Source organism: Aspergillus piperis (assembly GCF_003184755.1).
Source record: "Aspergillus piperis CBS 112811 unplaced genomic scaffold BO85scaffold_5, whole genome shotgun sequence".
Classification (NCBI taxonomy): Eukaryota; Fungi; Ascomycota; class Eurotiomycetes; order Eurotiales; family Aspergillaceae; genus Aspergillus; species Aspergillus piperis.
In genome coordinates this window covers 1,754,546-1,781,016 of record NW_020291595.1, presented here as the reverse complement: position 1 = coordinate 1,781,016, position 26,471 = coordinate 1,754,546, and the positions used below count along the sequence as shown (strand labels likewise).

The following is a 26,471-nucleotide window of genomic DNA, read 5'->3' as shown; positions in this document are numbered from 1 at the left end:
CCAGTATGGAGTCGTACTGTGAAAAGCGAAATTGACGATGCATGGCGGAATTGCGCGGAGGAGAGTTCCGTCAGCTTGCAAATGCGGAAGCCTATTTTGCCTTCTTTCTTTCTTTCTCAAAAGGGGATAACATTAACTACATTCGGATGAGTGCCTCGCGCTCGTGGCCACGGAGCACTACGGGAGCGTGAAGGAAACATGCCGTCATACACCCCCCGTACCATCCAATACCTACCGACTATCTTACCAACCCGGTATTATCATTACTAATGTGTGCGGAACGAAAACTAAGTAATCTTGCAATCTGCGCTCGGCTGGATGGAATTCGCACAGCTAACCTGGTATTCTCCCCATACTAGATTCATTATTTGTCTGTCATGTTGTTAGGAGTTGTCGGTCCCCATCCTCGCCTTAGCGATCGGATATATCGCTCAACCACAACAAATAATAATAATTAGCTAGACTAGCGCTTGCTCTTAAGCCGGTGGATGATGGTTCTGCAACATCTCGCCCGACTTGCCACTTACGCTGGCGTTCCAAGGAACAGGCGCCCGCAGTTCTCACGCCGGTCAGCACCACTGCGAGACGCCTTCCCGGACACGGTAAGACCAACATGATGCATCCAGTGGTAGCCTCCCGGTACTACCCTGCACCTCGCCCAATGTGGCGGTCCGATCACGGCGACCGGACTCCACCAACGAAGCCGATGGCCCGCTCATGGAAACTTCTACGGAGACACCAAGCAAGGCGGTGTGGGAGATCTCGAGAAAGACCCAGTCCACACACTGGCTGTCGTACGAGAGAAGGCGCACTAGACGCTGTTGGTCCTTAGGCAGCGCATAGCCAGAGGTTAAACCAGGTGCTTAACAGCATGGCTCAACGAGAAATTGTCCGACCGATCGCCGCCAGTCTGCTATCGTCCTAAAGCTTGGCTTCGCTTGTGAGACACTTGCGGACTAGTTGGACCAGGGAGTACACAGTAGGTAGGCATAATGCTGTCCGCCATTCTCCGCCCACCATACTGTGTCAGGCATGAAAGGACTATTCGGGCTTGGTATTCACTGCTACTGGGTACGGAGTTCTACCCGGCTGCAATAGTAGCCAAGCGCCTAGTATATGTGATGTCGATTACTTCGTACCGACACGTACCTACATCAAATTGCGTCGAGTTCCATATATAGATCCTACGGACACCGCCGCCCTCAACAAAAGGACTGTGTGCAGGCCCGAAAGTACATTCACCACAACAGATCGATAGAATCTCTCCTGTGTACTCCGTACTATCTACGTGGCAGGGATAAGCAGGCACAAGCGCGCAGCGTGGCTGGTCCGAGTCCAATCTCTGAACAATGAAAACCAACAGGCGCCGTGATAATAGCATAATAGTGATATAATGCCACTAAACTCCGTACGTGGACTAGTTCAGCAGCGCTAAAGTCCTTAGCCCCTCGACGGAAAGCATCCCTACGGGTCCTACAGAGCAGAAAAGAACTCAAAACGACCGCATGCAGATCTTCCCGCCGAATCCGGGACGCTCAGAGTCGGCCGGATACTTCCTCGGCACTTTTACCCTGCCAGGGTGGTTTTTCCGGGCATGACCGGAGTAATGCCGAAGCTCAAGTCTGGATCGGCTCAGTTTCAGACCTTGCGTGCGATCCAATCACAGCGAAAATGTTGAGCGAGGCGAGAACGCCACTCACCTCATTCCACTTGATGCCAAGCGGACCGGACGCTCTTGCGATGCACATTTTGTTGGTTGTTGTTCGGTGTGTGTATTGTGTGCTGTGTGGCCTGAGCCTGAGCTGCTTAGGCTTTTCCCCTCACCCCTCATCGCTCGCCTGTTTGAGTTAGTGACAAAGTAACTTACTCTGACTGGGAGTGTACAGAGCAGTTAGCGCTTGATCTGGATCGCATGGGTGAGGTAATCATGGTCATGTGCCTGACGCTGCGAGTCAGCCAGCCAGCCCGCTCGTCCTCTCTCCCGCTCTCCCGCCCGGAGTGCTGTCGCTTCTGCTGCCGCCGCCATCATTACTTTTTCCTATTCGATCAGATACATCTCTAGTTACCCAGTAGGTGGCTGGGTAGATACTACACATCCTTCGAGACATCTACACCGGCTCGCTTATGTCTAAAAATTGGGACCACACAGAACAATGGCTATTAACGTACAAGATCACAAGCATACTACTGCCCGAGTTGGCAGGAGTGTAAGCGCAGCTAGTAATTTGTTAATTGGGATGTTATTGCAGCTACAGGCTATCCCACACTTGACGGGCATCGTTGGCGCTTGCAACAGTTGCTCTATCTATTCGCCAGCCACCCGGACTAGGGTCATGCATAACTGGGGGGAAGGACTCGTTCGATCGAGCAATGTACCCAGTCGGACATGGGCGGCACTGACACTGGTCGTCGATCCGAAGGTAGCCATCGAACCATGGTCTTGGATCCGACTATGGGCCATGGCAACAAAACCGCATGGTCCCTGTTGAGGTCTTTGAATGATACGATGGCGGGTCCTTGGGATACGGGATGTGTCTACCAGGGCCGCGTCATGATGTTTCCGACTGGTTTGACGCGCATGTATGATCCGGCGAGTGTGATATGTTCAACCGTATCAAATGCTACCAGGGCAGCCGGAGTGCAATCCGGGTGGCTATGGTGAGAATGGCCTGATTAGTAGGATTAGAGTTCGTTGAGCGTAACGCCGTCACCGGAGCCACCATACAACTTCCCTTTCAGATAGAGTAAGTGGCTGCCTGAGGCGTGATCAGATAAACGACGAACCCCCTCTCACTAAAGCTGCAGGGGTATGTCCGCACTACGGAGCATGGAGGAGGAACTAAGGGAAAGGAGGAGGGGACGCTGAGGGGAAAGGGGGAGAACCTGGAGATGAGGTATCCATGATCTACTCGATGGCCTCTCCCACCCCCGTATGGGTTAGAAAGGCGAGTCCGTCCCGCTTGTCTGTTGTCGTGTATAAGACTTTTGCCACCGGCGACAGGCCGACAAGCAGCCACGCGGACTGGGATTTCATTGTGAGACAGCCAGGTTTATCTGCCTAGTCTATATGGCTGATTATAATTTCTTCCTAGGCTGGAAAAGGATTGTTGTGACTTTCCCCAATAGGTATTTTCCACGGTCTAAGATAGGGAAGAGACGGTAAAAAATTGAGAGGCAAGCTGATTCAACCTTCCTTTAGATGTCGATTGTTATTATTTTAATTATTATTATTGTTGTTGTTGTTATTATTATAGCATTAATTCTGTCATTCTATGATTAATACTAAGGTTAACTCGCTAGCAACAGCAGCAAACAACGATATCATCATCATCGGCTGCCGAGGCACAAGAAATGATAATGCAAAAAGCAAAATAATACCGCAACAAGAGGGTCAGCCCCAGGCAATCAACCAACTAGCGAGTTTAGAGGGCCTGCCTCAGGCGGGACACCGGAATAACGGACTCTCATTGCCAAGCACCACCAACCTCCCCTCTCTTCCTTCTTCCCCCTGTCAATCAATCTCCCCCCCCAGCCCCAACCCACCTCAGCCCGCTACTCAATTTTACCTACTAACTACGGAGTTACCACTCGTGCTCTTCCTTTTTTCTCGGCGCTGACTTGGGTTCTCAAGCAAAGATAAAGTTACAAGCTATACCATATAGTCAATGCAAGTCCATCCCAACACGGGTTAACATCCGACGGAAGAGCATACCATAGCCAACCTGCTGAAGAATTAGCTAGACATTTGACCCCAAGAATGCTCGACAAAATTTGTCGGCAGTAATTTTACACACCACTGGGACATTTTGCCGATACGATAGGCAACGACTTGCCTACTTCACAGCAGCTCTCGAAAATAATAAGTTGTAAAAGTCGGTGAAGGACCATTGCCTACGTATAGAAAACAACATATAAATAATATAATAAAAAACAAAATATCATGGGCTATCAACTACTTACTACCTACGTTAATAAATACCAACAAAGGTACCAACCAACCAACCAACCAACCAAACCAGTCTACTATGAAACTACATACAAACCACCATGTAATTTTGAAACAAATTGAATAGATACATAGACTTGACTAGACAGATAGATAGACAGATAGATAGACAGATAGATAGACAGATAGATAGATAAAACTAAATGGATACATCCCAGCCCTACTACCCACTACCTATCCATCCATCCCTCCACTCCATAGATACTAAGTAGACAGTAGTTAGTAAGACACATACTACTGCAACCTGCGTACCTGCAGGAAATTTAATGACCCTCTGGCCCGCACGCCCGCAAAATCCCGCATCAGAGGTTGCAGGGCAAGAGACAAAGACGGGAAAGTCATTCGTTCGATCGGGGAGGGGGAGGCGTAGTGGAGATGGACGGATGGATGGATGGGGTTTTGTGGTCGCGCGGCTGGCGTGTATGTGTGTGTGGATCGGGTAAGTAGGTAGTACAGTAGGGATTATGCTTGCTGATGGAGTATAACTTAGGTTAAGTGGTGCTGTTGCTAAGTGTGGTATGGTTTTATGTACGGAGTGTGGTGTGACTCGATAATAAGATAGATACTAAGGGAGTAGCTACTTTTAAGGTATTATGGTTGAGTGATTTTATAGGAAGGATAATTTCGAATGGCATAGTGATGTTACATTAATATGGTTAAGATGATAATTGGATTGAGTGGTAGTTGTCTCTGTTGGATTCATTGGATGGTGGTGGTGGTGGTTATATATAGTATGTTTGGGTTGAAGTGGGTTTCACCTCAATATCATACTATACACAAAGGCTGCAACTGAACCACTACTACTACTGGTAGTACTAGTACTATCATGGTATACAGCTGAGATCATTTTCGAAAAAATTGGTTTCATATTGCATCATATGATCAAAAAAGTCTTGAAAATATATCTCTGTTACTCTTGATGTGGTTCATACTCATTTTCTTAGGGCCTAGTAGCGACATGGTATATTCACGGCACCATCATTAGACGTCCCTGAAAGCTCTGCAATACTTCTACCACTAGCCCTATAAGTAATCACTCTAATGATATAAATTGGCATTTTTATTAGCTACTACTGTTGTTTCTTAACTGATTGTTCAGGTATAGAAAGTACTGCAGATATGGTTGATGATAAAGATAGAGAGGGATTCACGAAAATCGTCTAGTCTTATTATGCGAAAGAGCAACGCATGTTCTTATAAGTCACCACAGCAATAATAGCCAATATCTAGAAAGGTCAAATTATATCATACTTTCGCAGTCAAGGGAAAGAAATTCCCTGCTGCCTCCTTTCTACCTCTCATGCATAATGCTGTCTATACTCTCCATATCTATTTGCACCCTCATTGTCCTCTCACGAGATCACAATACTGCCATGCCTTGAAACTCCTCACATATGGAAGAGACAGCATTCTGTTCGCGGGTTCAGCACCAAAAAGCAACCCAACACCAGAACTCGCCAATATCAACTAGATAGGTCAAAGACAACCCGGACTAGCAGAATCAACCCTACGACACCAAATACATCACCGACTGCACCGCCGTAGCAACTCCCACCACACACAAACACATCTTCCCATGCAACTCGAAACAATACAGCAACTGCCTCATACTAATCATCTCCAATACATCAAGCACATGCAATGGTCCCTTGAACCTGAAGAGGTCTTTGATGAGCCTGCCTTTCTGCTTTGGGTACTCCTCATCCTCATTGTCATTCTCATCCTCCTCCTTCCACAAAACAATCTGGTTATCACCATCCCCCATCTTCTCACCCTCCTTCGGCAAAGGTATCAACGTCTCACAATCCCCCGGTACCAAGCTCCCCTCCACCACAATAAGCACAATACACGCCGGGAGCAAAACCAGAACCTGAGCAACGAGCATAAGTCCCGCGACAAGAACATCGGATCTCACGAGGGAAGTAACATCCGTCAAGTCCTCCGGCTGCAGCAGCACACCATCGAATCGAACCGGGGCAAGAAGTAACTCTGGCACATACATCATGATCGTCTCAGCACTAGCGTAAAGCAGCGTCGGCAGGAGAAGAGCATTCCACCGATAATAATCAAGACTAAGAGGCACGTAGCGCATCTGCTCAGCGGGAGGGAGGATAGCTCCTGCTGTCCGGAAGAAATGGAATTCGGCGAGAGCGACGGAGGCGATGATGTGTGCGAGCGGCTCAGGGAAGCGTGCGATAGGCGATGTGAGCAGACCTGTGACTATAAAGTACCTCAGATTGTAGTAGATGGTGTAATGGAAGCCGTTGATGAGGGAGACAAGTCCTTCTTCGCGGTGGAGGGTGGTGAGGGTTTGAAGGAGGTTGCGGGTGGTGGTAGGCTTTGGATTTGATTTCTTGTTGTCGTCCTTGTCCCTGTCCTTGTTGGGGTTGGGAGGGTTGCTATCGATGGTGTCGAGAATGAGGAGGGACATCACACGGTTGCCGATGATATAGCGGATTTAGATGTGGTGATGGCGTACTTGTTAGGTTGTGCTCATCTTCGAAGGGTGGGGACTGGGTTGCTTACTATAAATTCGAGGGACAGTCCTAGAATGGCCAAGGTCAATTCTAGCACATTTTGGGGTGGTTCGGTAGGACTTTCTTGGAAGAGTCCATGGGTGTTGGCGAGTAGTGGATCGTTTCTTGCGGTACGGATGAAGGTGTTGAGGAGTTTGCGAAATGCGAATAGCAAGAGGCGTGACATGGTGAGTCTATCGATAGCGAGAAGTGGCCAAGAAGCGAGAGTCTCGAGATACCATGTTGGATGTGGGAGATAAATACTGAGGTATAAATACTTGAAGCTATATTGCCCTGTCAATGAGTTGTCGGCACTTCCCTGCTCCCTGTTTCGCACACATGTCTAGAATATGGTAACAACCGCAAATATCTGGAGATCCTCACGGAAACCAAACTAGTTCCCTGATAGGGTCCATAAATAGGGCTGAATTCTATATGAGGCTTCTGTGGCCTAAATGCGGGTGGATCCTCGCTGTGGAGAAGAGAATTGGTTGCTGATGATGAACACGATCTTCTCCCTTCCCACTACAAATAATGACCCATGCCAGTGGCAGTGCGAGGATGCTTTTGTCCTTTACTATAGGATGCTCTTACCTAAACGATGGGTAATTATATCGACTGATCCCGAGATATAATACTAATTTAGCAGTATATTGACGCAATGCCGAATTATTTACAAGACTGTATGCGGCGTCTGTGGACGACTGTAGCCAAACATTAGAACGAACGTAACCTGAACAGTGTAGTGAGGCAAAACTACCTCGCAGAAGCCTTGCTCGACGCATCATCTTGCACTACGTCTTCATCTGCTCCCACGCCATCTATAACAGCCGCATCCGCAGCGTGGATTGCGTGCTCCACATTGACCTTTGGTCCCGTGAACCACTTGTGCGCATCCACAACCCACCAGATAGTCACCCCCAGCATTGGCGCTCCCCAGACCAGACACGTCCAGTTCATCAGATCCGGTGTCAGATCAGAACCCGTGACACTAGGCAGACACAGCACGGGCACCATGAGAAGCACAAACGCCACACCCATTCCTCCAATCCAGGGCCCAAAGGGGCCCAGATGCCACGGACCTTTACGAAACCGGTGGCCAACGAAGAACACCCGAATCGCGATGGGAATGGCAAAAGCGACAAACTGAGCGATGCCGCCAATAGAGAACAACGCCCCGATGGCTACATCGCCGGCTAGAACCAGCAGACACATGAGAATTCCCAGGACACCATTGAGGATCACCGCATTGACCGGGGTTTGGGTGCGCGTGTTGACCATTTTCCAGTATTTGGATAGGGGGAAGCAGTCATCTCGTGCGTAGGCGTAGGTTACTCGTGAGGCAGCCACCATGCAGCCTTGGCCCATGGAGAAACCGCTGATGATGGTGAGGGCTAATATGGCCAGGGCAGTCTTGCGTGGCACGACCTGGAGCAAGTACGAGGCCCAGGGCTGGCCCAAGTCCGAGTTTATGACTCCATCAATGTCGGTGACAGTGTAAGCGACGACTAACTGCAAGAACCATCCCATCAAGCCACCAGCCCCTGAGGTCATTACGATCGCACGAGGCGAGGCGACATTGGCATTGGAGCATTCCTCGCTTAGGTGGAAGGGCGAGTCGTAGCCAGACATGGTCCAAATGACCCCGACAAAAGTCATCAAAACGGCAACACCATCGGGAAAGTCGGTGAGGTTGGTGATGGTGCCCCAGACGTCCTTGGACGAGGAAAACTTGGGCTCATTCGTAGTCCCAGCAGGAATGGCGATGAGAGTAATGACGAGGGCGATGATATTGAATGTTGAGCCCCAGGAATTGACACGAGCCACCCATATAGTGGGCATGCTGCTGATGGCCGTATGGATTATGAGAACGAGCACTGTTAGAAGATAAACTTGCCAGTTAGTGGGGACATAGTCTGGGTTCTGTATCGACGCAGCGGCGAGAATCATTGCAGAAAGCGCGTAGTCCACAGATGGTGCTGCGGTGATCTGCCCAATCCAGTTCGACCATCCTGTGATCCAAGCGGCAAAGGGTCCATATTTTGGAGGCGCAAGGACCGCTGCGGCGTAGTAAAGGCCACCACTGTCAAAGTCAGTTTTATACTCCTATAGTACGCAACTCAGGAGAATCTTACCTGGTGGGCATCGCGGAACATAGCTCAGCCATGGACATGGCAACGCATTGAATGAAAATCATCGCGATGATCCAGCCCCAGACCATACCGGCTGTACCTGCATAGCCCATTCCTTGTGACAGTCAGCCCTACCCCTCATATTGATGAATCCAGGAACAGCTACCGTAGTATATCGTGCTTGCAAATGATGGAAGCAATCCTAGCACCGAAAAGCTGACACAGAAGGTTGTCCATAGCGAGAATTCGCGTTTGAATTCTTGCTTGTACCCCAGGGCCACGATGACCCTCTCGTCCGCATCCATCGCATGATCGGTATAAGGGACGTCGCCCTGAGGCAGAATGGTCGTGACGGGGTCATGGTCGACATCCGCGAACACTGCTCCTTTGGAGACAGCCTTATGGCTGCTCGTACCAGACATTATGAAGGAACCATTTATGTAATAAGAGGTGATGTGTGTACAGTAAGCTGCTGCTGGGGAGTGGGAACGGCGGGGCAGGAAGTAACGTGGACGGAAGAAAAAGCAAGCAACGCAAAGATGCGGCGTTTGCTAGCTCAGACTCAAACTTTCATTTGTTCTTCTCAGACAGATGTCAAGCAGTATAAGTATGGAAAACACAGGTGAGTAGAAAATAAGTCATAGAGTGACTGCGGGACAGACAGGGTCATGCGCCAGTACATATATGAGTGGCTTTCGGGAAATCAATACTGCCATCTTATCTGCACAAGACACGTCCCGTCCTGCAAACTCTTAATACTGATAGCCAAAGCCTTGAGTAAGATAGGTGGAATGCTGGTGTAACACGATAAACGCCTTAAGGAGCTCAGGTACCTCTGAAGCTGGGTGCAAGCGAAGCGGGGATCGAGCGCTGATACGCTTGGCAGCTGGTCACGATCTCACTGGATGACCGGAAGGAAAGACTGTCACTTGCAGTCAACCAGCAGGAACGAGTAGGATGACTCGCTAAAGACGAGACGAGATAGGATGCAGCTCCTTGCTGGTCAGAGACCTGAAGCTTGGCATGCACCATACTTGGCTGGGAAACTTCAGGCGCCGCGAGCGAAGACAAAACTCGGAGAACCCCTTGAACTTGACGCTAAAGTAATGACCCAGAAGCTGGGGAATCCATCCACTCGGGCTTATCGGAAGCAACTGGTTGGCTATTGGGTGCTTTGACTGCCGGATGATAAGCATCGAACGAATATCAAAGTGTTTCTAACGGGTCGATGATAAGACGGACGGCAGCATCTGGAGCTGGCTGAATTTATGACCTGTCAATGAAAGTAACAATTGGCTGGTATTAAACGAGTCGCTCTCCGCTGATTTGGCAGGCTATACCTGCCTTTATGAGAGTAGCGGGGTTAATTTCGTTCATTTTCAGCGGTCTCACCGTAGCTATAGTGTGTCTACATAGTGTGTGTTAGTCGGTGGTCCCTAGACGATGCTTAGACTCCTGTATCAGCCCCCGCATACAACTTGCATGGACACCACGGGAGCCACTCTTACCTTGCGTTTGATACCAGTCTCCTCACTGGTCATTCATCCATGGAGTTCTCGCGAATGGCAGCCTCCAAATCCCTTCAAGCCACATCGTTCATACATCTTCGCGAAGGTCCATGGTGGCTTGAGGAATTGAAATTGTGACTATTCGGAGTTTATCAGCGATAGTCGACCTGAGACTGCGCTGCGCAGCACTCGAACGGTGCTGTAATGCGTTCCTATAGTCCGGCGCCAGAGATAGAATGACTAGCCCTGAGTGGTCCAGTGACCGAACTCTTGAGGCTAACGTTTTAACACGGACTATAGGCCTAAAATTGTGCATGTGTAGACGTAAATATCAAGGCTGTGGTTGGGGGGAGGAGTAAAGGAAGAAGCCTGATGTGCCTGGGGCGGGAGATATGTTCGGAACCTGAGGCTACAAGGCATGCGTGTGCCCCTGGAGAGCCATTGGCAGTCTCACGTAGACACAGACAAACAGTGCGTCTTAATGTTACTGGAAAATATGAATGAAGCAGCCAGTGTCTATGTGCTATCAGAAACTCATCGCTATTCTACACGTACAGCACCCTCTTTTCTTCACCATCCATCCGCTAGGTGGCATATCCACGCTGGGTGGGTTCTTATAGATGGTCGGAAAAGCATATCCCATACGGCACCAATTTAGAAGGGCTAGACGATTATTAGCATAGCTCTCAATCCCAATTGCTGGTGCCACTGGAGCGGTATGAGGGAAAGGCACTTACGTTGTCCTCGGGAGCGATCGTGCGGTCGAAGTACTCATCGAGGAAAGGAACCTTCTGGAGAATGTCGCGGCGAACACGGGGGATCTCGCCGAAGAAGAAGAGGGCGAAGGTACCGGCGGCGACACCGAAGGTGCCAGCAATGGTAGCGCTAGATGTGCCCAACGTGTAAGCTGACCTGTCAGGAAGCCAAAGACGAGGGGTAGTCTTGGAACTTAGGGAGGAACTTACTACTTGGTAGCCAGGCCGGTGGTGAGGCCGTGGAAGTGAAGGGGAGTGTGGTACCTATTCCACAGTCAGTACGTCGCTTCCATATACCACTTGCAGTCCCGGCTGGATTGGTGGCTCTCTAGTTGGATCTTGTATCCTCGTCAGAGGCAGGGTATGGCAGCAGTAGGGATAGTTTTGCCAAGTACAATCTGCAGTACCCAGAGCTAGCAGCAGGGACCCCGCCTCGCTGACCCAACCCAAGCCACCATGGACACTTTGTATATTCGTATCTCGACCGAAGATGGGATATCGGGGGTTCTCACTTGGGAGCGAAAGGGGAGCGGTAGGCACCGGCGCTCTGGGCGGCGGCGCGGCGGAGAGTCTGAGAGAAAACCTATCGGCGAGAAGGACGAAATCAGCACTGGTTCACTAGTTGTGCTCAAACAGGGTTCAAGTCGCTATCATAGTAACATGGATAACGGCTCCCGACGCAGTTGAACAGTGGGCAAGCTCAAAGAACCCGACAGAACACTGGTAGGATGAAGGCCACACGAAGAAACTCTGGGGAAAGACATACCATATTGACTGGGTCTAAAGAAGCACGTCCGGCAACGACAATTGCTCCAGCAAAGGATGACGGCAGCTGCACTTGAAGTCTGAGGCTGTCGACGAAAACCGGGAGACTCCGCGACGTTGAGTGCTTGCGGCTTCCGATAGCCAATCAGCGACCGGCAATTGGCATTCACGTGACACTATGATTGGTCAAATCAGAGGCCGTGCATTTCCACTGCTCATGCCATCATTTATGTCTACCATAAAAATGCGTGAGTCGAAGCATTCAACCTCTACTGCAGCATAGCATCCGTTGAAAAGATAATTCAAAAGGCCTGATTATTATGGGCACATTTTTGTTTGTGTATGGCCAACTGGAAGACAGTGAAAGTTTCAAAGGGAATTTGTGTACAACAGTAGCGCCATATTTTAACACCATTTGGGACAAAATAACAGACAAAAGTATAAGAGTAGAATCGTCAATATGAAGAACCCAGAGATCCTGGTAAACATATAGCAACCCAGTAAACGTCCAAGATAGACACGAAATTAGGGCGTGGAAAAAGGTATAAAAGAAGTAACTGTACAATGCCCATATTATGGGATCAATCAACCTTGCCGGTCGATCCACCGTTCAGAAGACCTTCCTTTCCATCAAGGTTGAAGAAACCACCACCGGTGTTACCAGTAACCCCGAGTATTCCGCCACGAGCCCCGCGTCTGAGACTCCTTCCCCGGGCTACAATTGTAGCACCAGCCACCGAAAGCGTCAGGATGATAAAGAAGATGATCGGGTGACCGCTAATGAAAGTCCGAGTGAAGAAGAAGACAGACTCAAAGGTACCGACTGTGGACTTGGGCGTGAGTTTCGGTGGGTTGGCGATGACCAAGGGGATGGTCTCAAGGATGGAGGTCCGGGAAGCCATGATAGAAGCTCCGCTGGAAGACGTATCCCAGTAGCGCCGGTTCTAGAAAAGATAGATTAGCTTCAAGTCCTAGCAGATGATTAACTATTCTGTTGTAGTCACTTACATCCTGATCATTGATAACCACGCGTTCACCGTTCTCGACGTCGATGCCGTATGTGGTTCTCAGCCACCGTTCCCAGAAATCGCCATCAATCCAAGCGAAACCGACTTGCTTCTTGTCATCTTCGCGGATGGTAATGCGCATGTTCTTGGCGGCCCGCAAGGCACGCTGGTCGTTACGGTCTTCGGCTTCCTCGATCCGCAGCTGCTTAGCGTCACGCAGCTCAGCACGCTCCAACTGGAACAACTGCGTCTGCTTGTCCATCCACTCAAGGGCGGCATTCTTGAGCTCTCGCTTCGATTGAAGGAACTCGTCCGAATGCTTCCGGCTCAGGATGCCAAGGACCACATACTTGCCGTCCATGATCTCCCGTGCGTTTGAGGCGGTGAGCTCAGGAACAATGGGCAGCCACACAGTGCGCATCCAATTGAGAATCTGGCGGAAGTCCCGCATATCCTTAGGAGCAAGCGCATTGTAGTAGCTGGGGCGACCGTCGCGGGACACAAGGAGGCGTGGCCAGGTCGAGATCTTGAACCGTTCCGCAAGAGCAGCGCTGTTCGTCTTGACAAGCCGGGCATGGCCGACCAAACTAAGAGTCAGGCGCTCGAGAGCTTCAAAATCTTCCGAGGTGGTCGCATGGTCATAGAAGTACAGGAAGATGACGTCCTCTTTCTCCTCCAACTCCTTGAAGGTGGTGGCATCGACATCCTGTACACCGGATCCAACATCAACAGCCTTCTTGGCGTAGCTGACCAAATCTCCGAGGCCACGGAGACCGGTATACTCGACCCTCTCACCGCCGCGGAAGAAATACATTGTCGGGAAGGCGCTGACACGGGCATCTTTGCAAAGTCGGGATTCCGCATCGCAGTTCACTTCGCCCACATTGAGAACACCCTGCATCTCCTTTGCCATTTCCCTCCAGTTGGGAGCCAATGCTTGACAGTGGTGGCACCATGGTGCGTAGAACTTGATGAACCAAGGATCCTGAGTGGTGGTGACCAGCTTCTGGAAGCTCTCCGCGGTGAGAGGGACAGAGATACCCTGGGGGTTTGCTGGGGCCGGCTTGGGCTTAGGCTTGGACTTGGACGACACCTTGTCTGCGGGTGTCTCGTCCTCGGCCAGCTGTGCAGCCTGCTCGTTGTGCTTTTCTCCAGCCTTGGTGCCCGCCTCACGATCCTTATCTTTGGCGACGGGCGCCTCGGGCTGAGCCTGAGTATCCACTCCCTTGTCGCCAGGCTTGGGGAGATGGAGACCCTGGGCAGGCCGCGAACCAGGCTTGATCTGTTCCAGCTTCTCCTCAACGAATTCGCTGATACCCTCCATACTCCTCTTTCCAGTGAACCGTTCAACCAGTTCACCGTTGTGATACAGCGCAAAAGTGGGGAACTCTTTGACTTCGAGTTTCCGGCAAAAATCGCCATGCGCGAGACAGTTCATCTCGGCGAAATGGAAGTTGTAAAAGCCATGGAATGAGTTCAGCGAATCGGTGTTGGATGACTTGGAAGACGACGAGGACAAAGGATCGGAGGTCTAGTGGGACATTAGTGGATGCTGCTGGCAAGGAGCGATGTTGACTCAATGCGCGAGAGATTAACTCACGTAGTAGAATTCATAGAGTGTCTGCCATGCAGGGGCAATCTTCTGGCAGTGTGGGCAGGACGGAGAGTATTGCTTGACGAACCTAGGTTCTTGTCAGCTTTCTGGAGGACCAACGGTACATATAGAATGAAGAGACAACATACCAGTAACCGTCCTTGATCGTGTCATCGAAGTTGTCGGGAGTCAAAGCCTTCATAGGCGGGACCTCGATCCCATTGAAGGTAGTCGACTGACCCTCCGACTTCACGTCGGAGTCGCCTCTCTTTACGAGGTGATGGCTGGGAGAGACATTATCGGAGGGGGCGGCTAAGGCGGGAATCGAGAAAAGAGAGAGTAGGGACCACGCCAGCAAAGAGACCCTCATGCTGGCTGTAGCGTAAAGTCTTTGACCTTAGAAGTGTGACTGAATAAAGAGGGACGGTTCGAATTTCGGGGGTCGAAGGAGTAGTGGAAGAAGTCAGGACGGGGCGTCACAGGTGGCACATTGAACTAACGACGGTCTAGAATCGCCAAGGGACACGCTTGAATGTACCCCTTGTTGGAGGGGGGCGAAAGAGATATCAGCAAGACAACTACTGAGGAAAAGAAGAAGAAGAAAAAAGATGAGCTAAGCTCAGAGACTACTGCGGAGGCGATCCGCAGGCTCTTTGAGAGAAAGAATGCAGGAAGAACACTCCTACAAGAGAAAGCGATAAGCCGACCAAGTGAGGTGCTCACGAGAGCCGCAGGGAGAGACTGAGGGAGAATGTCCCCCCGGCGCCACGGTTTCTCCGCGCCCCGACACGGGACCTCAACCCTTCGCGCATCGATCCCGATCCAGTGTGGTATCTTGACGACTGACAGCGCCGCTATTCCCGCTTATCCTCTGCCATTGGGTCTGTCACCACCCCGACCCTTATACCCAATTACACAACCTCCAGTCATAATGAGGTCTACATTCCGGTTGCTCGCCGGTGTGAAGCCGGCTCGTTACTTGGAGCCTTTCGCTCCTACCGGCTTGACCGGCCTCGTCACTCACCCTAGCCCTCGCCCGACCTTGATCTTCCTCTACAAGTCCACCCTGGACAAGCTGAAGGCCTTCCCCGAGTCCTCCGTCTACCGCCAGTCTACCGAAGCATTGACCCGCCACCGCCTGCAGATCGTCGAGTCCACGAAGCCGCCCGGATTCGATGCTTGGTTGGAGCGTGTGAAGAAGGCCGTGGCTGAAGAGCCCGAGCGCTTCGCCTCTCTTCGCCGTCCTGACGGTACATATGCCGCCTGGCAGCGTGAAGATGGTACCGACAACCCCCGTGGTCAGGAATGGGATGGAGAGAGCATCGAACCTACTACCGAGGGCCCCGCTCGTACGGCAGAGGAAGAAGCGCGGTGGCACCAGGCCATTGAGGACTCTACCAAGCCCACTGCCGAATCAGACTTCTACACCTCACAGATGAAGTGGGAGAACGAGCCCGCCCTGGAGGCTGAGCAGTATGTGGCATCATCTCTGAGCTATGCTACCGTTCCGTGGAGATGCTGACCAATTCTTCTAGGATCGCCGAAATTGAGAGACAGATTGGCGCCGGCCTGATTGAGGAGGTCATTGAGGTTGCTGAGGGCGAGTTGAAGGTTGTTGACGAGCTGTACAAGACTTCCGCGTAAGTTGACCGATCGACCAGTTTTGATTGAAGCCAGAGATGCTAACGTTAGCTTAGTTGGGAGGAGCTTTCCGAGAAGCCCAGACCCGGCCAGTGGTCTTACTTTGAGCGCAAGACCGAGTAAGCATAGAATGGTTTTCTCATGAATGGAGGATCCGAAACTAGATTCCCCATCTGCTTGTAATTATTATCTTATGGTTGTGTGAAACAAAATTCGATGCCAATGCCAGGCCAATTTCTTTTTTTATGGGGTTAAATTCATAGAATTAGTGATGAATTCCATTATATTTGGTTACAAATGTCCCCTTGAAGAAAAGAAACTAAGGGAGCTGGTGCAAATGATGCGTGTGATGTGTATAGTTCATTGCTTTAATTGATGACTACTGCAAACACCCCATGGGGTGCTTACAATGGTCGCATCTACACACAGGAATTCCCTTCCCAGGTAATCTACAAAGAGAAAGGCATCCACAAGCATCTATATCTTAAGAAGTGATGCAGGGTTGATGTTTGATGCTCAATAGGAATCACAAACCGTAGGCGGTGAGCCCCATATGGCTAGCCGGTTCCAGATAGCTGGCGGGATTCCGTCTCCTTGTGGACACATCGCTGCCAGTCCCTGAACATCTTCGTTGACCTTGCTGGCCATTCCGGTCGGGGACTTTCCTTCTTTCTTTGCGCTCTCATCTACTCGATTCTCGGGACTCCTTTGCATAGACGGGCTGGCTTTTTGAGCGGCTCGTGGCCTGGTTTCCCCTCCTTCTCTCAGGCCGTTCTCCGACGCCGCACATAGTCGCGACTCTCCTTCCCCACACAACATGAAATTGGATGTCAAGGTACGGGTTATAATGCGGGGTCTAAAGCCCTTAGTTTAAGCAGAGGCTGTGGCGTGCAGAGGATATAATCTTGGGAATCAATTATACGGATGCTGACTGTTGTTGTGGCCTAACAGAGACAGCTGTTCGCCCGCTCCGAGCGGGTGAAGGGCATTGACTTCCATCCCACAGAGCCATGGGTGAGTACTCAATCGCTGCAATCCGTCGATCAATACTGATACTTTTCAGATCCTCACAACGTTATATAGCGGTGCGTGACGGTAGCGAGTGGAGGAAATCATCGAACCTGATGTGCTAATTCGACATAGGTCATGTATACATCTGGTCTTACGAGACTCAGGTGAGTTGTGCAGACAAAGAATCGCTATGATGCACTGCTGATTGCTGAATTATCTAGTCGATTATCAAAACCTTCGAACTCACCGATGTCCCTGTACGAGCCGGTCGATTCATCGCTCGCAAGAACTGGATTGTCTGCGGTTCCGATGACTTCCAACTTCGCGTCTACAATTACAACACCTCCGAGAAGATTGCCTCGTTTGAGGCGCATCCGGATTACATTCGTTCCATCGCAGTGCATCCTACTCAGCCTTTTGTTCTCACGGCGTCCGATGATATGACGATCAAGCTCTGGGACTGGGAGAGGGGCTGGAAGTGTGTCCAGGTGTACGAGGGCCACAGCCACTACGTGATGGGGCTTGCTATCAACCCCAAGGATACGAACACCTTTGCCTCGGCTTGTTTGGACCGTACCGTCAAGATCTGGAGCCTCGGCTCGCCTCACGCCAACTTCACCCTGGAAGCCCATGAAACCAAGGGTGTCAACCATGTCGATTACTACCCACAAGCGGATAAGCCGTACCTTCTTACGACATCAGATGACAGGACCGTCAAGATCTGGGATTACACGACGAAGGCGCTCATTGCAACCCTGGAAGGACACACAAGTAACGTTTCGTTTGCCTGCTACCACCCGGAGTTGCCGGTCATTATCTCCGGATCGGAGGATGGAACTATCAAGCTCTGGCATGCAAACACATACAGGCTGGAGCAGTCGCTAAGCTATGGCTTGGAGCGTGCCTGGTGTATCGCTTACCAGCGTGGCAGACAGGGTGTTGCAATGGGTTTCGACGACGGTGCGGTAGTTGTGAAGATGGGCAGAGAGGAGCCGGCGGTTTCCATGGACGGCTCAGGAAAGATCATCTGGGCCAGGCACAACGAGGTCGTTTCCACTGTCATCAAGGGTGGTGATGCTAGCATCAAGGACGGCGCACCGCTGTCTCTTCCCACTAAGGAGCTGGGATCTTGTGAGGTCTATCCCCAGACGCTGTCTCATTCCCCCAACGGCCGTTTCGTTTCGGTATGTGGTGATGGCGAGTACATCATCTACACTGCCCTTGCCTGGCGAAACAAGGCTTTTGGACAGGCCCTGGACTTCGCATGGGGCTCCAAGGACAACAGCAACGATTACGCTATCCGGGAGTCCACGACCAGCGTTAAGATTTTCAAGAACTTCAAGGAAGTCAGTGGTGGTCTGGACGTGGGCTTTCAGGCTGAAGGCCTCACCGATGGTGTGCTTCTTGGTGTTAAGGGACAAGGAGGTATTGGCATGTTCGACTGGGAGACGGGTAACTTGGTCCGCCGCATCGAAGTCGACCCCAAGGCTGTAAGTATCTACCAACGACTAAGTTAAGGCGACCCTTCACTCACACCTCGAATAGGTCTACTGGTCCGAGTCCGGCGAGCTGGTGACCCTGGCTTGTGAGGATACTTTCTACGTCCTCCGCTTCTCCAGGGAGAACTACGTCAACGGTCTGAACGCCGGTGAAGCCGACGAGGATGGAGTGGAGTCCGCCTTCGAAGTTGTCACCGATATCAACGAGTCTGTCCGCACAGGTCAATGGGTTGGAGACTGCTTCATTTACACGAATTCGACGAACCGCCTGAACTACCTCGTCGGTGACCAGACCTACACCATCTCTCACTTTGATCAGGGCATGTACGTCCTGGGCTACTTGCCCCGCGATGGCAGAGTGTACCTTGCCGACAAGGACGTCAACGTCGTCTCCTTCGGTCTCTCCCTCAGCATGGTCGAGTACCAAACTGTGGTGCTGCGTGGTGACATGGACATGGCAGCTGAGCTGCTCAAGGACGTACCCCAGGACCAGATGAACAAGGTTGCACGATTCCTCGAAGGCCAAGGCTACAAGGAAATGGCCCTTGAAGTCGCAACCGACCAAGAGCACCGGTTCGAGCTGGCACTCGGGCTCAGCAACCTCGACATCGCCCTGGAAATTGCCCGTGAAGCCAACAACGAGCACAAATGGAAGACGGTCGGAGATGCCGCCTTGGCAGGATGGAACCTGGCCTTGGCCCAAGAATGCTTCACCAACGCCAAGGACGTCGGCTCTCTCCTCCTTCTGCACACTGCCAGCGGCAACAAGGACGGTCGCCGTCAGCTGGCCGAGCAAGCCTCGGAAGCCGGCCTCCACAACGTCGCCTTCTCCACCTTCTGGTCCCTTGGCGACGTTGACGGCTGCATCGACCTCCTGGTGCGTACCAACCGTCTGGCTGAATCTGTTCTCTTCGCACAGACCTACAAGCCTTCCCGTGCCCCTGCTCTCGTCGCACAATGGAAAGAGTCTCTCGAGGGCTCCGGCAAGACCAAGATCGCCCGTCTCATCGGTATCCCCCCGGGCTGCCCTGACCTCGCCGCGGACGATGACCTCTTCCCGGAGTGGGACGAGTACCTCCGCCTAGAGAAGGAGGGAGTTGTTCCTGAGCCCCCCTCCTCAGAGTCTTTGATCGACGTGCACGCCGACGAAGACGGCAATGCCGTGTCGGCAGGTAACGGTGAGCCCGAGGTGGAAGCTCAAGCCGAAGCCGAGGCCGAAGAGGAAGAGGCCGAAGAAGAAGAAACTGAGGCATGATCTGACGATGGTTGTATAAGATGGAGAAAGATTAGGAGAGAGCGTGTGTGAGGTTTTTCCTTTAATTTCCGCAGGAGTAGGAAGAAGAGAAGTGAGAAGAGGAAAAATTATTTCCATGTACCGTTGACAACCCTCCTACTTACTCTTATCTAGCTTGCTTGCTTGCTCATTTTTTACATAACTTTATTCATCCTCTAGAACTATGTTATGTCTTTTTTCCTTACATCTGCTTGGTTTGTCATCATGATTCAATCTTATGTTCATCCTTTTTTCTCTTTTATATTTGAACATTGTATGTTTCTTCGGTTCAATTCTCCATTCTACTACCTGTATCTATCACCCCTTGTTCTAACGATTTGAAGTGATGATCATAATATTGTGTCCCCTTTTCTGCGTATGGTGACATTTGGTCCGTACGATGTATAAGCTACCACACTATATTTGTTTGTGTGACGCAGATTCAGTTGTAGATAGTAATCCCATTGTCTATGAGCCAGCCATGTCAAATCAACAAACACCCTTACCCTCAACTGGTTTAGCCCATCCCAGCGCGCAAAGAGAGCAGAACCCAGACAAGAATTTTCGACAGTAACATGAGAAGGAACAGCTAAGTGGTCTAAATCAAGGACCGCTCAAATGTGTACTTTCATATGTAGATCGATCCCAAATGGACTTGGCTTCCCCAGGAGCGATCCGTGTTCCGCTGGAGTAGCAAAGGATCGGACCAGCAGATCTGAAACAGAACGAGGTCGGTTCATCAGGCATACAGAGGCCCTGTGCAGAGGGCTAAAAAGTGGGAGCTTTTCGCTTTACCTGTGCCGTCCGCCTGTTGTTCGAAAATGGAAGCAAATCACTGACGCAAGCCCGAGACAAATTTGTGAAATGATGCGGCAGTCAAAAGAGGTGTGATAATGACAGTAAATGAGAAATGCACGAAAGGGACCCGCCTCAATTGTATCTTGAATGCAAACCAGGATAGAAAAACACAAGCGCTCAGCCGAGATCACCGCCACAGAGAATGGATTCCAACAGAAAGATACCATATACCACTGGTGCTAAGGGGGAAAACAGGGAGAACCAGCAGTGAAGCAAGTGCTCGAGCTATGCAGAGAATATGCACGAGTAAAGGTGAAAAAGCAAGGAATTGTCTCAAACAATTTCCCTTTATGTCTTGAAGGGACGTATGGTGTTCAAGTGAGTCGATTGATGATATATCAGCTTTTTACTCGGTGATGCTACCAAAAGAGGGATCCTTGACACTGCCACCGGCGTCGCCGAGACCGGCAACCGGGCGGTTGTAAGACCAGCCTTCGAATTGTTGCTGCATAGTCTGTGACAGCATGGGGCCGTCCACGTACGAATCTTGCGGTGCTTCGGAGGTGAACTCCCGGTCGAAGTTGGTGATATCGCGAGCGCCCATCTGCAAAGGTTAGTCATCATCACCGTAATACGCTAGCCACATGAAAGAGTTACATACCACGTTCGGACGGAAGCTGGGCTCGTACTTCCGCTGGAGAAGCTTGCGCCAATCGATGTTAGCGAAGAAGTGGTGCGACTTAATCTCCGCTGCGCCGTTAGCTCCCAACCGACGTTGAGGATCGCGATCAAGCAGTCGGCTCAGCAGATCCCGAGCGGCCGGGGGAACAATGTCCGTGCTGGGGAAAGTCAGGGGCTCCTGAAGGATCTTCCGATACATATCGTTGGTGTTTTCGTCGTAGAAGGGGGGAAGACCCGTCAACATCTCGTAAAGGAGGACACCCAGCGTCCACCAGTCAACGGTCTTTGTGTATCCGTTTCCAAGCAAAAGCTCGGGTGCGAGGTATTCAGGGGTACCACAGAACGCTGTGTAGAAGGTTAGACGGATTCAGGTTGAAAGCAGGGGTAATCTTACTGTTTGTGCGATCCTCATCCTTCATGTCCAACTTGCACAGACCAAAGTCGCACAGAGCAATGTGGCCAGTGTAATCCAGAAGAATGTTTTCAGGCTTGAGATCACGGTAGATGACCTTGAAACCATGCAGGCATTCCAGCGCACAGAGCAGCTCGGCAGTGTAAAAACGGGCCCGGTTGATATCGAAGCGCTGCTCGCGCTGAAGGTGATGGAACAGCTCACCGCCGTTGACGAAAGCAAGGACGAGGTACAGCTTCTCCGGAGACTGGAAGGAGAACTTGAGAGGGACGATGAAGGGGTTGTTGATTTGAGAGAGCACGGATCTTTCGGCGAGGGTGTGGGTGACTTCCGACCGTGAGATGATGTGCGCCTTGCGGATAGTCTTGAGGGCGTAAATCCGACCCGTATCCTTCTTCATGACCTGCATGACCTTGCCGAAACTACCCTTACCCACAACCTTCAGCAACTCGAAGTCTTCCAGCTTCATGCTGCGCTGCTTGTTCTCGACGAAGGAGACACCAATCTTGATGGAACCGGTGCCGAACTGCATATCCAGCCATTCGGCGCCCAGCTGGCCCAGCTGGCGCTCCTGCGGCGTCTTCTTGGACTTGGGGTCTTCCGCATGGGGCTGAGCCTCTTCGAAACGAGGATGTACCTTGACGGCGCCGAGGAAGATATCCTCGCTGCGACCAGCGCCAGGACGAGCCGTGGGGTTCCGCAAATACAACTGAACGTTCAATTCCGTCTTGCGCGACACATCAAACTTATAAGCCGTGTTGTCTCCAGCCCACAAGGGGTTTTCGGGGGAACCAGAAACGGCGTCGACGAAAACTTGGTTCTTTTCGAAATCCAGAAGGGCATAGGGGAGGTACTTGGTCGAATAGCGACCGTGGGAGGTCGGAGCGGCATTGATACCCCCGCTGGTGGATTGAGGGCGACCGCTGGGGACGTAGGAGGCGGCCTGTCCGTGTGCAGAGTGGGATGACGAAGAGCTTGGACGCATGCCATAGGAACCGCTGCTCTGGAAATGGGAGTTGAAGATCTGTTGGTAGTGGGGGGAAAGAGAGAAGCCTCGACCTTCGTGGAGGGTGACGATCAGGATTCCGGGCTTGACAGGGGCCACGGGCGGGGAGACGAGCGACTCCGAGGCATCTTTAAGAGAGTGTTAGACGGTCGGCAGAGAATTGAAGAGAGTAGGAACAACATACTGATTCCATTGGAGTTTGTTGTGGAGATACTGGGGGTTTGCGAAACAACGGGGGTCTCTTCGCCAGAATCACCTTTGATGGTGGATGTGGAGGAGGATCGGGTGAATGTTTGGGTCAAAGGAGCCAAGTGCGTCTCCTTTAGTTCTGTATGAGGGAATTAATTCATTAGCATCCGATATGCCGGGACAAAGGAAACAACAACCGGGCATAAACATCGCACATACTTCTAGTGAGTTTCCACGACATTGTCATAGGTATGTTCTAGCAAGCGAATCCAGGGTGTGTATATGTTTGGAGAAAGGGCGAAGAGGGAGAGGAGGGGAACAGGAAAAGAGAGGATCAATTTGAACAGTCTTCCGACGGTTTTAAGAGGAAGAGGAAAAGGAGAGAGGAATAGGAGGCCAACAACTGGGTCGGAGGCCTGGCAGAGAAGAAGGGCAAAACGAGCCAGACCAGTCAAGTGCAGTGATAATATGCAGAACCGCCACAGCCACAGCGGTCAGCGACACAGAAAAAAGAGGGAGGAGAAGAGAGGGAGGGAAAGAGGAATGAGGAGGGCGAGGGTAAGTAAGTAGTAGTAGTAGTGGTTTCAGGAACCACCGATCGGGGCGGGAACAGGGGAACACCCGCAAACTGTACAAGACGCTTGAAGAACAAACGAAATGATGGTGGAAGTAGAACCAGGGTCGGGGACACGATGGAACGACGAGAAGGAGGATCGACCCGGAAAAGTGACTTTTTTTAGGGAGAGACAGTTGATAAGGCGAATTGGGGGGGTAAGAATTGGGAATGGGGGGGAGGAGGAGTAGGAGGGGGGGAAAGGGAAGAGGGGGTGAATGAATGAAGGTGGGAAAGGGACTGAGCGAGGCTGAACTCTGAATAGAATAAGTCGCCGCCACTCCGTCCTTCATTGGCCCAGGAACCCCGTTGCCTGAATGTGTGCCTGGGGCATGAATCTTTGTCACCCTGAGGCGGTGCATTCCCAGATCGTAGTCTAGTCCCGATAAAGTAACCACCCAGTGCACTAGCCTCAGAGCTTAGCCACCGCCCACCCCCCAGAACCTCGAATCGTCCGTCCGCCGATACGCGACCAGTCTCCTGTTCACTGCAAACTGCTACTATCACAATCCTTCAGCCATCCCCAGAAACCTTGTTGGTATTACGGTTCTTGTCTGTGCTGGATCGACTTTTTTGGGACCAACCTGACGTTGAGCCCTCAAGGTTACTCCACCCTAGTTTCCCCGGCATTTCCCCCCGCTCATCGACTGCGGAGACGTACATCCCTTTGCGCTACCGTCGTTCTCCGGACCATCACCTTCATACCCGACGCGCATCACCCTTTTCTCATTAGTTCCAAATTGCCCTCTCATTTCACTGGAGGGCGTGTCGGTGTGGTCGAAACGGATCCGGGAACATTGGAGGATGAAAGGGACCCGCGACCGATGGGTGTAATACGGAAGAAGACCGCCTCGCGCGGCACTGAAGCGGGCACCAAGTATCACTGTGATATCTGCTCGGTTGATGTGACTTCGACGGTACAGTCTGCGATCCGTGTTCTAGAAATCTTCGCTTCTTGTCGACCTTAAACCTAATCTATCGGTCTCTTACTAGGTTCGCGTATCTTGCGCCCATCCCGCCTGCCACGAATACGATCTCTGCGTCCCCTGCTTCGCTGCCGGAGAGAAATCCAAGAACCATGACCCGTCAACGCATCCATTCCAGGTGATCGAACAGAACTCGGTCCCGATCTTCGAGGAGGACTGGGGTGCGGACGAGGAGCTCCTGCTGCTGGAAGGCGCCGAGATCTACGGACTGGGATCATGGGCGGACATTGCAGACCACATTGGTGGTTACCGCACCAAGGAGGAGGTTCGCGATCACTACATCAGCGCCTATATCGATAGCCCGAACTTCCCGTTACCGGAACGCGCCGATCCGGACGACAAGCGCCTTTCGGAGGCCATTTCGAAGGAAGAATTCCAGGCGCGGAAGAAACGCCGCATCGAAGAGCGCAAAGAGGCGGCCAAGGCAGCTCCACCCACAACACCGAAGCAGAAGCCTACTGCCAGTGTACCGGCTTGTCACGAAGTGCAGGGCTACATGCCGGGTCGGTTGGAGTTTGAGACAGAGTTCATGAACGAAGCCGAGGAAGCGGTGCAGCACATGACATTCGAGCCTGGTGCGGGCGAGACGGCGAACGGTGAGACAGATGCGGAGATGGAATTGAAGATGACCGTGGTGGATATCTATAACTCGCGGCTTACGGCGCGCACGGAGCGCAAGAAGATCCTCTTCGAGCACAACCTCCTCGAGTACCGCAAGAACACGGCACTGGAGAAGAAGCGCACGAAAGAGGAGCGCGACTTGCTGAACAAGGCGAAGCCGTTTGCCCGGATGATGAACCACGATGATTTTGAAGAGTTCAACAAGGGCCTCGAGTACGAGCACAACCTGCGGCTAGCCATCACGCAGCTCCAGGAGTGGCGCCAGATGGGCATTGGTGATCTCAAAGGCGGAGAGAAATACGAACAGGAGAAGCAACAGCGGGCACAGCGGATGGTGCCGCAGGGCTCGTTTGATCGGTTCGCCAGCACGCGACCGACGAAGCAGTCGCAGCAACCAGAACAGCCGTCCGCTGCCAGTCAGCTGACGACCCCGGAGCTTCCTCTCCGGCTCCAGAAGGCGTCCGGGGCGCCTAAGGCACCAGAGCCTGTCAACCCGCCGATGAATGATTTTGATCGGGCGTTTGCCGCCACCAACGGCGACGGGATCACCACGCCGCAGCCAGTGAAGACCAAGTTTGTGATCCAGCCACTCAACGGAGTGATTCCGTGGAAGCTGGAGAACGAGGGAGCACCGGATCTGCACCTGCTGACCAAGGAGGAGGTCGAGGTGTGCAATGTGCTGCACATGCAGCCCAAGCCGTACCTAGTAATTAAGGAGACGTTATTGAAAGAGGCGATGAAGCAGGGCGGCAGTCTAAAGAAGAAGGACGCGCGAGCTATTTGCAAGGTAACCCTCTTTCCCTCTGCCAGCGAAAAAGAGTGAAATGGAATACTGACAAAGATTTCTACAGGTCGACAGTACCAAGACGAGTCGGATCTACGATTTCATGGTACACAGCGGCTGGATCAACAAGAGCTGAGCGTCTGATTTGCATGAGCAGGATACCACGTGGTTCTGTGTAAGGAGTTGCGGCGTTGTGAGGTAGATGATACGATTTACGGGTTTGATTCAGTGATTAAGTAGATGGACATATAGTTTATCTATACAAGGGACAAATTAATCCTTCAATTAACTATAAAGTAAACAGACTCTATTTTATTCTTTACGACTTCCATATAACTACTACAGTCAACCATAAAACAAGAGACAGTAATCGGAACCGATACCCACCAACTAACCACAGAACCAGTCTAGCGGCAAGACCGTCTTCTCCGCATTCCAATCTAACCAGCTTACCTTAAGTATAACTAACATCCGACCGAACCTCGGCATCATTCAAGACCCGTAATCAATCAATCAATTACATTTATAACAACACCACTCCCAATTCTCCCAATCCTCCATAACCCTCACCATACCCCAACCCATCTAATATCCCAAAGAAAAAGAAAAAAGATGACACCAACCCTCCCCACCCCCGCTTCAAACACAATAACCCTCTCCCTCCCCCACCCACA

The 26,471-nt window shown here is 51.5% G+C and overlaps 8 protein-coding genes across 8 annotated transcripts; 3 read left to right on the top strand and 5 right to left on the bottom strand.

Moving 5' to 3' along the window:
- Positions 1-5,513: 5,513 nt before the first annotated feature.
- Positions 5,514-6,709, bottom strand: BO85DRAFT_436946 (uncharacterized protein; the record flags this gene model as incomplete). Its single annotated transcript, XM_025658596.1, has 2 exons — positions 5,514-6,383; positions 6,533-6,709. The coding sequence occupies 2 exons, from the start codon at positions 6,707-6,709 to the stop codon at positions 5,514-5,516; spliced, it is 1,047 nt and encodes a 348-aa protein (XP_025517953.1).
- Positions 6,710-7,217: 508 nt separating this feature from the next.
- On the bottom strand, positions 7,218-9,347 carry BO85DRAFT_256894 (amino acid permease). Its single transcript, XM_025654991.1, has 3 exons — positions 8,821-9,347; positions 8,658-8,769; positions 7,218-8,605 (listed from the first exon to the last, which is right to left on the bottom strand). Exons 1-3 carry the CDS (start codon positions 9,074-9,076, stop codon positions 7,279-7,281), a joined length of 1,695 nt encoding a protein of 564 aa, XP_025517952.1. The 5' UTR covers positions 9,077-9,347; the 3' UTR covers positions 7,218-7,278.
- A 1,245-nt stretch (positions 9,348-10,592) lies between these two features.
- On the bottom strand, positions 10,593-11,753 carry BO85DRAFT_256828 (cytochrome b-c1 complex subunit 10). The gene is made up of 5 exons (XM_025654990.1): positions 11,684-11,753; positions 11,430-11,500; positions 11,128-11,181; positions 10,900-11,056; positions 10,593-10,825 (listed from the first exon to the last, which is right to left on the bottom strand). The coding sequence occupies exons 1-5, from the start codon at positions 11,684-11,686 to the stop codon at positions 10,817-10,819; spliced, it is 294 nt and encodes a 97-aa protein (XP_025517951.1). The 5' UTR covers positions 11,687-11,753; the 3' UTR covers positions 10,593-10,816.
- Positions 11,754-11,968: 215 nt separating this feature from the next.
- On the bottom strand, positions 11,969-15,043 carry BO85DRAFT_394117 (putative disulfide isomerase). The gene is made up of 4 exons (XM_025656911.1): positions 14,433-15,043; positions 14,290-14,371; positions 12,691-14,220; positions 11,969-12,626 (listed from the first exon to the last, which is right to left on the bottom strand). Exons 1-4 carry the CDS (start codon positions 14,651-14,653, stop codon positions 12,264-12,266), a joined length of 2,196 nt encoding a protein of 731 aa, XP_025517950.1. The 5' UTR covers positions 14,654-15,043; the 3' UTR covers positions 11,969-12,263.
- Positions 15,044-15,080: 37 nt separating this feature from the next.
- BO85DRAFT_394112 (complex I NDUFA5 subunit family protein) lies at positions 15,081-16,220 on the top strand. The gene is made up of 3 exons (XM_025656910.1): positions 15,081-15,756; positions 15,819-15,923; positions 15,981-16,220. Exons 1-3 carry the CDS (start codon positions 15,215-15,217, stop codon positions 16,045-16,047), a joined length of 714 nt encoding a protein of 237 aa, XP_025517949.1. The 5' UTR covers positions 15,081-15,214; the 3' UTR covers positions 16,048-16,220.
- Positions 16,221-16,741: 521 nt separating this feature from the next.
- Positions 16,742-19,689, top strand: BO85DRAFT_486462 (coatomer subunit beta'; the record flags this gene model as incomplete). Its single annotated transcript, XM_025663392.1, has 6 exons — positions 16,742-16,759; positions 16,876-16,938; positions 16,988-17,009; positions 17,068-17,099; positions 17,157-18,425; positions 18,481-19,689. 6 exons carry the CDS (start codon positions 16,742-16,744, stop codon positions 19,687-19,689), a joined length of 2,613 nt encoding a protein of 870 aa, XP_025517948.1.
- A 1,198-nt stretch (positions 19,690-20,887) lies between these two features.
- BO85DRAFT_256728 (serine/threonine-protein kinase) lies at positions 20,888-23,208 on the bottom strand. The gene is made up of 5 exons (XM_025654989.1): positions 23,013-23,208; positions 22,789-22,932; positions 21,581-22,732; positions 21,167-21,531; positions 20,888-21,109 (listed from the first exon to the last, which is right to left on the bottom strand). The coding sequence occupies exons 1-5, from the start codon at positions 23,038-23,040 to the stop codon at positions 20,912-20,914; spliced, it is 1,887 nt and encodes a 628-aa protein (XP_025517947.1). The 5' UTR covers positions 23,041-23,208; the 3' UTR covers positions 20,888-20,911.
- A 642-nt stretch (positions 23,209-23,850) lies between these two features.
- adaB (chromatin-binding transcription regulator ADA2) lies at positions 23,851-26,119 on the top strand. Its single transcript, XM_025659804.1, has 3 exons — positions 23,851-24,323; positions 24,400-25,800; positions 25,865-26,119. The coding sequence occupies exons 1-3, from the start codon at positions 24,231-24,233 to the stop codon at positions 25,931-25,933; spliced, it is 1,563 nt and encodes a 520-aa protein (XP_025517946.1). The 5' UTR covers positions 23,851-24,230; the 3' UTR covers positions 25,934-26,119.
- Positions 26,120-26,471: the final 352 nt, after the last annotated feature.